This window comes from Patiria miniata, unplaced genomic scaffold (assembly GCF_015706575.1).
Source record: "Patiria miniata isolate m_02_andy unplaced genomic scaffold, ASM1570657v1 HiC_scaffold_11, whole genome shotgun sequence".
Taxonomy (NCBI): Eukaryota; Metazoa; Echinodermata; class Asteroidea; order Valvatida; family Asterinidae; genus Patiria; species Patiria miniata.
Genome location: NW_024037049.1, coordinates 4472009 through 4486998, shown reverse-complemented (window position 1 = coordinate 4486998; position 14990 = coordinate 4472009). Strand labels below are relative to the sequence as shown.

The window sequence follows — 14990 nt, the reverse complement described above, 5'->3', positions numbered from 1 at the left end:
CCGGGCAAATGAGTGGAATTAATAAAAACTATATCGCATGACAAACACCAGTTCCTGAGAATTTTATACAAATATTGACTACTTCGAGTGATGTAGTACCGGCACATCTAGCCTCCGGAGATGATCCGTAGAGCGTTTCGGTTTTCCAAAGGTGTGGCTGTGGGGAAAAAAAGAAAGATCCATGGATCCCCCATGGACACTAGTTTAACTACACCAATTGATATCGATATTTGTTTTGTAATGCCTCTGCCACAGATTTAGCGTATTTAGAGATATCTTATTGTTTACACCAAAATGAAATACTAATGTACATGTACATGTACAAATGTACTTCTATTTCAGATTCAATGAGTTGAAATTTACTTGCAATTTTCCAAACTGCTCCTTTGTGAAATGTTTGTCCCAAATCTGTAGTGCGTAGACAATATGTGGAACACTCATGGGCGTCCTGATTTCACAGGATGTTTGAGACTATTATGCACTAACAGTCAAGTAAGGTATTGGATAATAATTTGGTAGTTTTGTTGTTGTATGTTTGCAAATGTTGTATACTGCCTTTAAAAACAAAAGAAACATTAACAAGTAGAGTTTCAAATTATTCCTGATTTTTAATTTGGGCATTCCAGTCAATGGTTTTGTTCTTAATTTCTCAATAAAATCTTACAATAATGCACGCATACTCTACAAGAACAAAATTCATAACTCAAAAAACGTATAACTTTTGTACAAAATGTTCAGCATACTCTAATCACAAGCTGGAATGGATTCCGTCAGTTAAAAAGTTACACAATTTGAATGCAACAGTCATTACCTATATATATTACATATACAACTTGGTATGGCACCGGAGACTCGATTTGACAGTTTGCGTTTAATGACCACAATGCAAACAATTTATGGAATAGAACTTTGACAATAACAACACTTGAAAACATGCCATTGTCTCATTAACATGGAGGTATTAAACAAAAGTCCTTTGCTGGAGTCTGTCAAAGTCCAACAGGACCCAGATTAGGATATGGTGGGTGTATCACACAGACATACATGTACATTGTATATTTCGTCATCTTTATCAAATTAACTGATAACCTTTACACAAATATTCCTTAAAACAAAGTCTAGACTGATAAAATGGCAAAAACTGCAGACGTTTTGATCATATACATTTTCCCTGGATCTGTTTTTCATAGGAGAGCATTGAGTTTCTAATGACCAATCATCTGGAAAGTACATGGCATTAACAGATCAATATCCAGAGAATGACTTTCAGGCTTTTTTTTAATCCTTCCCTGAACTCGGAGACACAAAGTTACAAAAAAAAGGCCAATTTTTCCCAGATTATAGTGGTCTTAAACTTGGATTTGAGTTGACAAATATGAAGGCAGTCCTCCATGAGAATGAACAATCTGTGTGTGTGTGTGTGTTTTTGTGTTTCTCACAAATGGTTTTACTGGTTGCTTTGTAAATACTACCATACTGTGTATGGTCTGGTAACCCGCATTCTAATCAACAAAATGGTATTCCTACTGATTTATACATTTGTGACTCGATGCAGACAGCAGGAATCAAGATGCACAAATGAAAGCAAGCTACAACTATGCACAAACAATGGCCTTTCACACTGTCCAAAATCTCCTGTGTTGGACCCGGTCCAACACAGAGACTTCAGGAACCTCTTTCATACTAGCAAGACTCAAACATGGCTTCTACATGCGTCTGGCTCTCTCTACATTGGTAAAATCCAACCCTGGTCGGTACCAAGGGTTTGAGGTTCTTATCCGGGTAGAAATTCAAAAATTTGCAGCCAACCCATGGACACAACGGTGCAAGTGTGGATGGAAGGCACATGATGTTTTGGCACATGTTTTGGAACATGATGGCCATGTGTGTTAAAATCAAGCATTTGCTGCGATGACTTTGTCTACTGTTACATTGTGCACCAGTATGACTATCCATAGCCCGTGGCAAAAATGAGAAACGGCTACATTTCCCTCTCGCTGCACAAGATATACTATTATTTTGTGTGTGCTTTGAAAAGCGATTAGTTTCAAGCTTAAGGGGTGAAAAAATCAACCAGCTCTTAAAACATGTACAATGTTGAACAGAAAATCTTAATACAAAGTAAAAAACTAAACAAACACAAAAATGTGAAGAAAAAGAAGAAAAGGCTGCAAGAAAAAACAACAACTTTTTTTGGCATACAGTGATATGATTGGTTGATGAGACAGCAAAAAGATTTTGAAATGTTATCAGAGGTTTTGGGTAATTCAGAGTTTAAAGTTTGCTGAGTTTGGTTAGAGAAACAAAAAGTGTTTGGAAATGTTAAACAATGCAAATGTTAAAAACATTTTTTTTTAAAAGATGACTGTTGAACCACCCCAAACCCTTTTTGCTTCTTGTAGAACACAGAAGATTAAGATATGACAAAAATGTGTTCCGTCTGGTTTTCAGACATGCTCCATGGTTGTCTTTTAAAAAATAACGAGGGCTAACCCTCCTACTATTTAAGAGGTCACAATCAGTCAAAATTTTCTTCTCACCTCCTGGCACACTGTGTACAAACCAATGGGGGTCATGACCAATATTGAGCCAAGTAATACCAAGGCTCACAATGCATGTTTCCACTTATAATTTCCCATTTTGTTTTATAACATCCCTTCTGTGGGTAAAAATCTCAAAATTCCCACAACTGAATTTTCTCTTTTGAATGCACGAAATGGAACCACGATAACCAAAAAAACGACCAATAATATTGGTTTAGGCAACACTATTTGAGCCTGACAAGTACACGTATTCCAGTTGGTAGTCGTGCCCATCACAAGTCCGGTCACAAATTAATCACAAGACAATACACAAGTCACAGGGGATGATTATGCCTTTAGGCCAAAAAAAATATGTCTCCGGTTTCTGGTATGGAGCTTGCCCAAATAGTGGTGCGGCGACACGGCTTTTTTTTTTTTTTACCCGATTTTTTTGCTTCAAATGTCGGCTGATGACTGCAAATGGTGCCCGACTAAACTTTAGCGCAATTATATGGGAGTCCAGAGAGGCCACATAAAGCTTATTCTCGATCGTCACCCCATCTAAAAACATGTTAAAATCGTGCAGCAGCAGAATTTCAGTCAAATCAGTGAGTTTGGCGGTTTTGAGACATCATCTATCATTGAAAAATTACTTTTTCATTTTGCCGACGCGCATGGCTACGGCGACGCGCGTGCATACCAGAAACCGGAGACTTTTTTTTGTGGCCTTATCACAGTTCATTTGATTGCATGTAGCTTGTTACTTAATGTGACTTGATGATTTGAGATTGATTTACGATTGACATGTGAGGACTTGTGCGAACTTGTGGTGGTCACAAATACAATACTGACATATTCAAATTTATATTTCCAGAACAAGCAAATTACTCTAACAAATAGTCTTCCAGTCTTCATTGGAGTTTAACGACCATTCTACACTTTGAAAGTGATTCCAGTGGATCCCAGCAGCCTTTTACAACTGATTATGTAGTAACCAATTGATAATGTCACACAAATTGACCGATAATGTAACAAAATTGACTGATAGTGTAGTAACTTTCATAGTGATACAATATCTGTCAATCTGTGTGACATTATCGGTTGGTGATACGTTATCCGTTGGTTACTACATTATCAGTTGTAACAGAGCCCTTTAGTACATTTTTCTCAGTCTGTTTTGATTTGGACTTCACACATTGTATCATGTTTTTAATAAATGGATTAATTTTTCCAATGGATCAATTTACCCTTCACCTATTTTAGTACAGATGAATGTTGTGTTAATTGCCTTAAAATCCAATGTTATACATGTATGGTAGCAATACAAAAATGACCCACAATGAACTTTATTTTTATTACCATACTTTAAAAAAAACACAATATGACCGTGCTGATATTGGAAAGTTGATTTGAAAGATTGTGACATGCAAAAAAATAGTATATTGCGACTAGAATTTCCTAAAATAGACTGGCATTCAAAAGCAGATATACATAAGTATCCTTTGGCTCATTTTGCACACAAATTCCCACGCGAAACATTGGGTAGTTTCAGGAAGACAACTACAATTGAAGGCTTTTCTAACTATTGGTGGTAGCACTTTTATTTTTGTTTTAAGGCATCCTTTATTCATGAGACAGTGAGGCACCCTTCATTCTACATGATAAATGTGAAGCACTATATGCCCTGTATGTGGAATGCAGCATATATATACTGCCGTATCACTGCTCACTACCCCTGTAGCAATGGGGCTCCAGAAAGTTCTTATGAATCAGGCACTTGTTATCCTGCAGTTGGGACTGGACTACAGTGACATATCCACTGTGGGCCAGGGGGGAAGCAGTTTGCCCCCCCCCCCGACATTTTGCGATTATTTGATCTTAAATAGACCAAAGTGCCATCCTCTCACAGCCGATTATAGTGTTAGTAATACTCTCCCCTACAGGCAATGCTTGAATAGTGCTATCTGTTGTGTGATAGTGTCTTAAGTCTCATATTGTCCCAAAATTTGAAATAGAATTATCCCAGTAATGCCAACGTACACCACATGCATGAAAAAGACTTCAAAAAATAACCATTCTGAATTGAATGAATACAATATATGGGCTCTGGGCGCCAATGATAGAGGGCGCCCTTTTACCTAGCAACAACATCCCATGGGTGGGACATTTCGCTGGTTGACGCGCACCGTTCCTTGTGTGTGTCGCACGTACACCAGGGGATTCAGTTGTACTATGTACACGCAGTGCTAGTGGTGGCCGCGCGTCGCGGCAAAATTGCAGTCAGGCAAGATGGCGTCGGTCGGTCACCCCCAACTGTACTTATTTTGCCGGTGAGGGTGTACTTGTGAACGGAGCGGATACATGTAAACTCTCAGTTAGAAACTGCCACCAACAGTTTGAGAAGGCTTCAATTGTCTGGAAGTATAATCACAACTTTGGCTTACAACAAAATCTGGTAGAAATTAATGTCCAATGGTTTTAAGACGGATTGATATGACTGTGTTTTTCTAGATAAAAATTTTACCCCAAATACATATGCTGCTTATGGAAAGACAGTTACAACATTGTGAAGCTCTGAACTTTTAAAACTTTTAATATCTGATGCAAATACATATAATGTCCTAACCGTCAAAGTGATTTCTGCATGTTCATTCTATTTCTGTACAAAATAAGGTTATTTATTAATATTAATTGCAAAACTTCAAAGTAAAAATTAACGTGTATTACAGTGAACTGACCAACAGGACTTGTGATAATCCTCTTCCCTTAAAAGATTTGAAATAAATACATTCACGTTTATAAACTTAAAGAATTCCCATTTTATAAAGACCAATTAGGGGGCACGTTCATTTGATTCTTCGTGTGTGAGTTTGAGTTTCTGAAATGCACCACAATATTATGTACAAAGAGACTCAAAAGCTTTGAAACTTTTAAGCAATGGTTCATTAGAGGAAAAGTTGTGTTGTGCCTCTAAGCAAACTGCTTAAAATTCAAAAATGCCACAACTCTACACAACCACGAATACAAACTGACTATTCCACGAATTGATGACTTGATAAATCTTATTAAAAGGTTGAGCATTTCATTTTTTTTTTTTTTACATTTGTCAAGCTGCCAATCAATACGATACTGTTCATGCACTAAAGCACCCATGAGTAATAAGACACAATTTGTTAACACCGAATTTCTGACTTTTGCATATTAAAAACACTTTGGTTGTTACAAATGTTACAAATCGACCACGACAGGATTTGAGATATAAATGCGTTTATGGAACATTCAGACTAAGGCCACCAGATATTTACTTCACAAGGTCACAAGGAATTAAATTCCAAAAAGCATCTCTGGGTATCATGGATTCTGCGGTAGAAAAGAGGCTACTTTCATGAAGCTATATTAAGTGCAAATTCATTAAGCGCTGAAAATATTTGCTTAGCCAAAAAAGGCGACCAACGGAAATGTTTTGCAATATATGCCGCTTTTGTATCTGGTTTTCAGCAGATACTGTACCTGTTTAGTACAAAAAATTTCCCGAGGGTTATTTTCTGCTGAACAGTTCAACGAAACACACTGATGTAAAATGCTTACAATTTACGCATGCTCACAAAGAACCAATATGAACACGGTTAGGATCCACCAATTGAAATAAATAGCTTGTACGATGACTTTATTCGCCTTTTCCCACCCACTAACAGGTTGTTGTTCTTTGACATACATGTAATCTACATCATTCACATTTTTGTCAATACATGTACTGCATTGGAACGTATGGCAGCCCACTCGCAAAGTTATCCTTCTTTTTATGACAACATTCCAATTTTACAAGATAGTACAGTGTAGCAATGTATACAGAAATACTGACTCTGCAAACCACATTCAAACCATATAAGCCAAAGTACTTGACTGTACAAGTGCTTTAATTATCAGTTATCACTCCAGTTTGAAAAGAAAATGCAAATGTGCAATTTCAGAACTCTTCAGTAAGACTGTGACATACATTACATTGTACAGAACATTTCTTGAACATCAAGCACAATTATTTATTGTAAACATGACAATGTCATTGAGGTTTTTAAGCTAATGTAATACCAGATGGCTAGTGAGGACAATAATACTCTAAAAATGCCACACAAACTTGTTCAATCAACAGACAACAATCACACAAATATTTCTTGACAATATATTGCATGAGATGTATGTTTTTTTTCTTCAGAAGACCACATTTATATACATTCATATTTGCTAGACACAGCCATACTCGTACCACACGGAGGATTTTTTCTTTCCACTTTTGTTCTCTCCATTTTGATCCTCCTCTGGTGCTGGACTCTGCTCAGTCTTTGTCGGCGTCCCAGTCTTGGATTTCATTTTGGATGGCTCCGACACCGACCGATCTCTGGTCTCCCCCTCGTCAAAGGATGGCACGGCCCAGCCCAGGGGGGCGTTATTAGAATTACTGTTGGCATTGGGTGAGACCACGGCCATCGGGGGTTTGTTCGTTTTGGCTTCTGGGGAGCGGGAGCTGCTGGATCGGTACCTTGTCTCTGGGGTGCTGGTTTTGCCTGCTCGGTGGTGTTCAGGAGTGTGCTCCTTCTGGGATGCCTCTCTTGAAGCAGCAGGGGAACCCTCAGAAGGGTACTGCGCCTTAGGCTTGTGAATTTTGTGAGCACTAGCACTCCTAGGTGGGGGTATCGGTGAGGACTCAACCACGGCTTCGGTTCTGCCTGGGTAGGGTCTGGCTGAATACACAGGTGATGCGAGGGGAGCTCCTTTGCTATTGGCACTTGTTGAAAGCGGAGCGGGTGGGGAATGGCTAAACTCTTGAGCCAAAGCTACAAGCTTGGGGGCATCCGGCATGCTGTATCGGTGATGCCGGTTGCGTTCTGCTGTCATACCGCGCCTTCTTTCTGAGGCTTGGGGCGGGGTAGCTTGCAATTCGCCAGTTTGTCGCATCGGAGTGATGACATCTTCAGTTTCCATCTTGTCATGTGGAGACGAAGGTTCAGCATCGGGCAACGGTAGCCTGGAACTCTCCTCACCGTTGGCAGTCCTGTTGTACTGTGGATAGAGAAAATGTACAATGGCTGGCTTGGATGGGGTCTTTTTTGGCGTGCTATTTCCGGGATTTGTTCCTTCTTAAAAGCACTTGCACTGCAAACAGTCGGCATGCAAACAGCACAGAACCCACAGGAGGTCATGCACACAAAACACCAAGTAAGAAAAAGTTCCAAAGCCATACAAGTATTCTTTGGTACAGTGCTGTAAGGTTCTTTAATACTAAAGTGCCTTCTTTCAAACAGTCTTGAACTATGAACAAAAATTGTGGGCTTCCATAAAAACCAAGATAAAATGATTTTCAGACCATTGTATTTTGTATTGCTTATTTTGCTTCTTGAGAAAAGAAAAGTAAGAAAACTTGTATGAAAAAAATGAAAGAAACCTTTAACCCAAAAGCACCTTGACTTCAATGTATTACATTGTATTTATTCACTAAAAAATCAATAAAACCATAGAGTGCTTGGGTGGTTTCGGGCGCAACAGTGAGTAATAGGCATGGCAGTTTGGGGTGCTACGGTGACTAAAGGGAATGCATTTTGATGTCTGCCTTCTCACCCAAATTTTCGAGTTGGGACCTTACAGCACTGAACCACTGAAATGTCTACATGTCACTACCCTAAGTGATGACTTGATTGCTACACAATAATCATTAATTAGAGACAAAACACAACTTAAATGGGCAACCACAGAAACTTGTATATTGGACAAATCCAATTATAATATAAGAAACAACTTCGCAGCAGTCAAAGCAAACAACCATCAACATTGTACTTAACAGTGCTACTTTTCCTATGTTGAGTTTCTTATCCAACTGTCCTTAAGCCCAAGCTGAGCCATTCAACGGGAGCTCTTTTCTTATGTTCATCTGACAATTTTTTAGAGGGAGTGGTTGCCACAACTTAAACCGGCAAATCACATCTACTCTCTTATTGGTCCAAATACCCAATGGTAAGTGCATATTAACAATCACTTAACTGGAATATGAGAGAATTTTTTTTCTTTGCGTATCATCTCCACTGGCTGATAGGACAAATGGTGACAAACAAGACGGGTGCTTAACAACTAACTTGACGAAGTTTTAGCTCTGTGAATGCTGTGTACTCCAAGAAAACAATATTCTAGGATCTCCGTTTCAATTCAAAAGTTGCCGAGTCATGTAGAATTGTGCCACGCAATTCACGGACGAATAATAGCAACCACTTGCACGTCGTGTCAAAGCTCGTGTGCACCCATTCACTGATTCGCTGAATTACAAACCAACTACTAATGGAAATGTCCAAAAATGTGTCACTTGACTCAACTTTGGAAATTGTCTTCTTTTGTTGCTTTCTTCAAAATGGCAGCATTCCAGAAAGAATAATTTCACAGGGAGTTTAGTGCCATTACTATCTTTAAACCAAGCTTTTCAACAATAATTTTGTCAGGTACTCTATGGATAGCTGCAAATGATCGACTCTACCTTTAAAATTGCGCACGAACTTCACAAACTTTTGGACCAATCAGAAAGCATGGCTCAAGCCTTCTCACATCTGCACGAGCAAATTGTTTTGGCCAGAATTCTCTGATTGAACCCTGAATGCAAGAGGCAGTGACAGCTCAAAGCGTGTCAAGTGTAACTTACAATGTACACATGGGAGACTTTTTATGATTTGCATGCTACAACATGAACAAAGAGTTGGATGGGATTGAGATGAATGAATTGATGCTGATGACAGTTATTACTGAGTAAATGCATTAAGAAGAGGGGAGTTCCTACTTCTAGAACCACAACCAACCAAACTTTTGCCGTTTTAAATTACTCGAAGGATGAGTGAATCAAAATCTCTTGTCTAGAGCTAATGGCTAAGTCTTTTGAAACAATTACAACTACATTAGGAAAAGCTGGTAATAGACATATTCATGGAAGCCTGTTTGTGACATAGCTTTTATCCTCCAAAACCACTGGACTGATGAGGTTGAAACTTTGGACTAAATTCCAAGTTCTTTTAAGAAAACAAACATCCCACTTCAGTGGGAACCCTTGTTAAAGCTAGATTAGTAGTTGCAATGAGTAGCAGACATGCAGCAATTAACAAGCAGAAAGAGAAAAGAGAAATCAAACTTTACAAGAGTGACTGATTATATGACATAAATGGACTAAAGTATCTACAATGAAAATGGACAAACTCTTCTAAACTTCAAAAGGCACACGTTCACCGTGCGCATAACAAGGGCGGATCCAGAACATAAAGTGGGTCTAAAAAATTACGGCGTGGGGTTCGGGGCCCGGTAGGGCCCCGAAAAATTTTTGGATTCTAGATGCTCTGTGGTGCGATCTGAGGCAATTTCTGACCACTTTAACCAATTTTTTTTGAGGAAAAGATGGTGGTGTACTCATTGCCTGCCTTTATTGCGATGTCACATTAAAAAAAAAAAAATTGGTTTCGTTTTGGGGGGGGGGGGGGGGGGGGGGGCCATGGCCCCCTTTGGCCCCCCCCCCTGGATCCGCCCTTGGCGCATAACTACTTTCTAAAGTGCTTTGTAAATATTTGGTAGTTGAATATCTCAACTCCCATTAATCAAATCTAAAAGTGAGTTTGTACATTTTAGTTTTTGGTACATACATTGGCAGGTTATTAGATGAAATTTTGTGTTCCTTATTTGATCGTTTATGGAATTCTAGCTTTTGGAACCATTCTTCACATTCAGGGTTTTTATATTAAGAAATTTCCACTGTAGTCCCCGGGGGGGGGGGGGGGGGAAACTAACTCTGTGGTGCGACACCTAGAAAACATAACTGCTGAACCAATACTGAAAATCCCTTGTTGTTTAACCAAAAGAATTATGTTCCCTCAACTGAACATTACATAACGGCTCTGCAGAAACTGAAGCAAACTCCTCAATTACAAAATAATAAAGGTAGAGAGAATCTTGAAAAGATGTGATTTTCAGAATGTGCTTACATCTAAATAAATTATGAACAGAATAATCTACTGTGCACAAAAAAAATTAATATAAGTTATAACTTTTGGGAGATCATGTATGTCTTTTGGGGTTCATGTTTTTTCTTCTGGTTTTCAGAGCTAGAGAGCGATACAGAACTGATTCTTGTCACAAGCAGAAAAAGACACACATAGTGCAATGCAAGCCAACACATACACACAAACAACACATGGTGCACAAAGATATAGCTGAACACATGACAGTGCATCTAGACAAGGATTTATTGCTATTCCAAACAACATGGGTGCAAAGAGCAACTACATGCAGCTACTGCTATCAAGGAAACGTGTACATGTAAATGCATCACAGGAAACTATGGGGAAACATATATAGGATTTTGCAAAAATGTATAGTACAGTACATGTTTATCTATACAATGTTGCAACTCACTCCATGCCTAAAAAGTGCTGTGAGTTTGCATGATAAGCATTTGCTCATGAATTGCGGACGCTTTTAGGCCTACCGGTACATGTACCTTCACAGAGCTATCCGTGCACGTGATCACTGTACACTCACTAGGCCCCCTTCAATGGATAAACCATTGTGCGTGCTATTGTACAAAGCAAGTGCCCTGTGATGGGTTACCTGAACAGTAGCTAGCACAATGCTTTCGCCATTGAAGGGGGCCTTCCTGATAGGATTGCTAGCGTGCTCGGATTGGTATAGAGAGAGTTGTGACATGCGTGGTACCAATTGTGGACGCCATTATAAGTACAAGAATGGGGAGGACATTCTGTCATGAGATTCTGGGGCTATTTCAATGGCATTGTCAGCATTAGTGATTCAAAATTGGAGAAACTGGTGATTATGCACAAATGTGCCTAGCGTTACGGACACTACGTGAGCTGAGCTGGACCTATAATGGCATATTATTAACTCTCTCTATATACTGCTCTGTAAATTTACAAAAGCCAACTGAAGGTACTTTCATGACATGTGCATGTGAGCCCGAGCCATTGTGAAACCATTGTGAAACCAAGTTTTCTGAACGAGTACCGTATGCAACATATTTACATCAGAGATACACAAGGACATGAGCGTATGACAATATGGCGGTGAAGTGCCCTACCCAACAATGTTTTTTGCAAAAGTTGTCACCATAAGAAGGCTGATTTGTGCATAGGTAGCGAGTCTATACTTGGAAGTAGAGGGGTTTTCAAAAAGCTTTGCTTTTTTTTCTAGTTTAAGCTTGAGCAAATTGTTAAGCCTGACTTCAGGACTCCGGCCCACTATATTCCACAGTATACAGAATGTCCATTTGATTTTGACATTTAAGCTTTAAAACTGATTTGAGACAAAAGTGAAGCTGAGACAGTGATGTAGTCGAGTCCATCACAAGTCCACTACAAGTCCGGTCACAAGTAAATCACAAGTCCAGTCACAAGTAACAGACTAAACAGTGGATGAACCACAACAAATGAGTGCCTTTGCCACAGTTCACTTGAACAGCTTGCAACTAGCATTGGAACTGGATGACTTGTGGGGACTTTTGAGACCCTTGATGGTCTCGACTACGATGCTGGCTGAAGTAAAAACTGACTTTGCAAAACCCCTCTACAGGGTGAGTAAAAGAAAAACGAAACCCAAATGTTGGGACCATTGTTTTAGTGAAGTTCTGAATGTAGCAACTTTCAAAATCTAGGATATGAAAGCTCAATTCATGAGCTTTCTTTTAGTACAAGAATCATTCAAATCAATCATGTACTTTTCAAGTTACAGACTTTTATACACAAGCACCGTTTTAAAGTTCTGTCCACAGATCACAAAAAAGGTAAGTGTTCTTTCGGCAAAATGAAAACAAATCACATAAGGATGTGTGTGAATTGTTTTCGTTTTGCTGAAAGAACGCACACCTTTATGTGATCCGTGGACAGAACTTTAAAACAGTTGTTGTGTTTAAAATTCCGTAACTTGAAAAGTACATAAGTGATTTGAATGATTCTTGTACTAAAAGAAAGCTTATGAATGGGGTTTTCATATCCTAGATTTTGAAAGTGCTACATGCAGAACTTCAAACAATAGTCCCGACATTAGGGTTTCGCGTTTTTTTTTACTCACCCTGTAGTTCGAAGTCCCGATAAAAATAGTGCATAAATCGTGACATCTGATCAACAAAATTAAACACTACACTTAAACCTGAGTTGAGTTTTAAACACTGCGCTTGAAGAATTTTAAAGGATTGCCATGTGATAATGGTTTTCTTTCAGTTCGCATGCAGTTCTACATACACAGCAAACTCAGATGCCATGTGTGTCTTCAATTATTAATTCCTTGTAGTAAAATTTTTGGTGTCTTTTTAAATTGTACACATATTTACAATGTTTACAGTTTACTCTTGTAAAAATGGAATTATACTTTAAAAAGTTAATAAAAAATGATAAAAACCTACAATTATGTACATTTCTCGAAAAGGGCTGGTGGGAAAAGTGGTGCAAGTGTTGATTGCGTGTTGAGGCTTCTTCATGTTTTTACAAAAGTAAGGTAGTGCAGTAAATTCATCAGGACCACACTTGTTGACAAAAATGATCCATGCATCGTATTTCAAACGCATTAAAATCTACATTCTACAGACATTTCAGGATCTTAAGGACATTACAGGATAAAGAAATACCGTCCAAACACAAAGTGCAAAACTGATCACAATGTAGTATCCTTTAGTGTTTTTGTGACACATCAATATAAACATCTCCCAATGCAAAACAACAATACAAGGTAAAATGAGAACAAAACAACCTATTTTTTTTAAAAAGACAATTTCTAAAAAGAGACAAGTAACCTGAAAATTTGACAAAACTTTTACTTACAACTTATTTCTCTAAAAAAAGGAAGGTAAGTTTAAATGTTTAGAAAGGCATTTAAAGTTCTTTTCATTTGGTCCGCCTATGGTCTTTTAACTTGGAATTGCACAAATGAGTGGAGCATGTGTGGAATGGAGTGTGTAAAATGGTATGTGGTACGATCAGACACTTGGTAAGTTGGAAGGCATTTTATGAGAATTTCCATAAACTGTCCAGGCAGACTACTTGAAATGGGTCAATCACAACATTTTACAAATTGTCATACTTCGGGTTTGCGCAAATGTGAAACAACCTGGACATCAAAAGCACTGATGTCAAACTTCACCCGAGTTAATACTGTGTTCAACTTTTGCAAATTTGCAAAACCTCACTGCAAAATTGGTGTACGCATTCCTGCCTAGTATGAAACAGCTCAAACCATTGAAACATTGTAACTCTTGATAGTTATTTAGAGTGTGATGACACGGAACGAGTGCATATATCTCATCAGAATCTCACGTTTCCATTGCTCATGCGATGCAGCAGGCAGCCACACCAAGGCGGCATGCACACGCGCATGCACACTAGCGCCTTACCGGGATTGCTTGGGCCACCTCCGTTGTACACACACAACAGCGGAATTGCGTCTGCACTCTCCGTAACCACACTAAGGCATTGATGGTTGTTGGGAGCTGCTACACGGACAGGTATAATGTAGGACTCATGGTAACAAGAGAGTCATGGGCAAAGTGCACATCACAGAAAACAGTCCCAATTCAAGACAGTGATCACAATTGACATGTTGCATATAATGATTCATTTTTTAATTCAAGAAGGGAAATATCTTGCAAGCCACTGCGGGGTACGAGGAAGCTGGGGTGGGCCAAGTTTCACATCACTCCAATTAATTGACAACATGCTGCCCCTACATACAAACACCGGCATGCAAGCACATACAGCACGGCACACAGCAAAACAGGGGAGGGAGAGGGGAGGCATGCATTACAGACACACCAAGTTTTATCGCTTCAGAACTTGCGGAGCCACCTTACAGATTTTTTACCACCTACTTTGTCGCTGCGGGGACTGTCGGCGTCGGCTGAGCGGGGCGAGTCCTCCTCGGTGAAGGAGAAGTCCCGGGCCAGGTTGGGCGTAGAGCCATACATCTTCATGTCGTCCAGGATCTCGCGGGACCGGCTCTTGATGCGGGACAGCATCGCTGCGCGTTTCTTGGCTGAGCGGCCAGACGGCGGTAATCCATCACGCGGGGAGCCCCGCGGCGAATCACGCAGTGCATGGGAATCCTCATCACAGCTTGTGTTGTTGTCTATGAGGAGAGATATCCAATTGTTTTCAAATAAATCAGAAGTGCTGTTCCCAGACAATGGGAGTTTCCAAAACCTCGGCGTCATTTTCAGCTGTGGCTGTATCTCAGAATATGGATTATTTTCATGGGAGCCAATTGGATATATTCTAAGGTTAGGCCTCATGTCAGATGTTTTGAGAACATACATGTTTCTGTTTTCAGAACATACATGTACACCCACAGTGAGGTGAAATCCCATAGACCATTATCATGTTGCGGCCATCTTGATTTTTTCCCATTCAAATCAGCATGACCAAAGCAAGGCTGGAAGGAAAAATAGTCTGG

At 39.4% G+C, this 14990-nt stretch overlaps 1 protein-coding gene across 1 annotated transcript in view; it reads right to left on the bottom strand.

The window, feature by feature from the left end:
• Positions 1-5064: 5064 nt before the first annotated feature.
• LOC119742552 (girdin-like) overlaps positions 5065-14990 on the bottom strand; it is an 86916-nt gene continuing 76990 nt past the window's right edge. The window contains exons 25-26 of the mRNA XM_038218587.1: positions 14410-14666; positions 5065-7580 (exon numbers count right to left, since the gene is read on the bottom strand). Of these exons, the coding sequence (XP_038074515.1) occupies positions 6765-7580; positions 14410-14666 (1073 nt within the window). The 3' untranslated portion in view covers positions 5065-6764. The remainder of the gene's footprint in view (positions 7581-14409; positions 14667-14990) is intronic.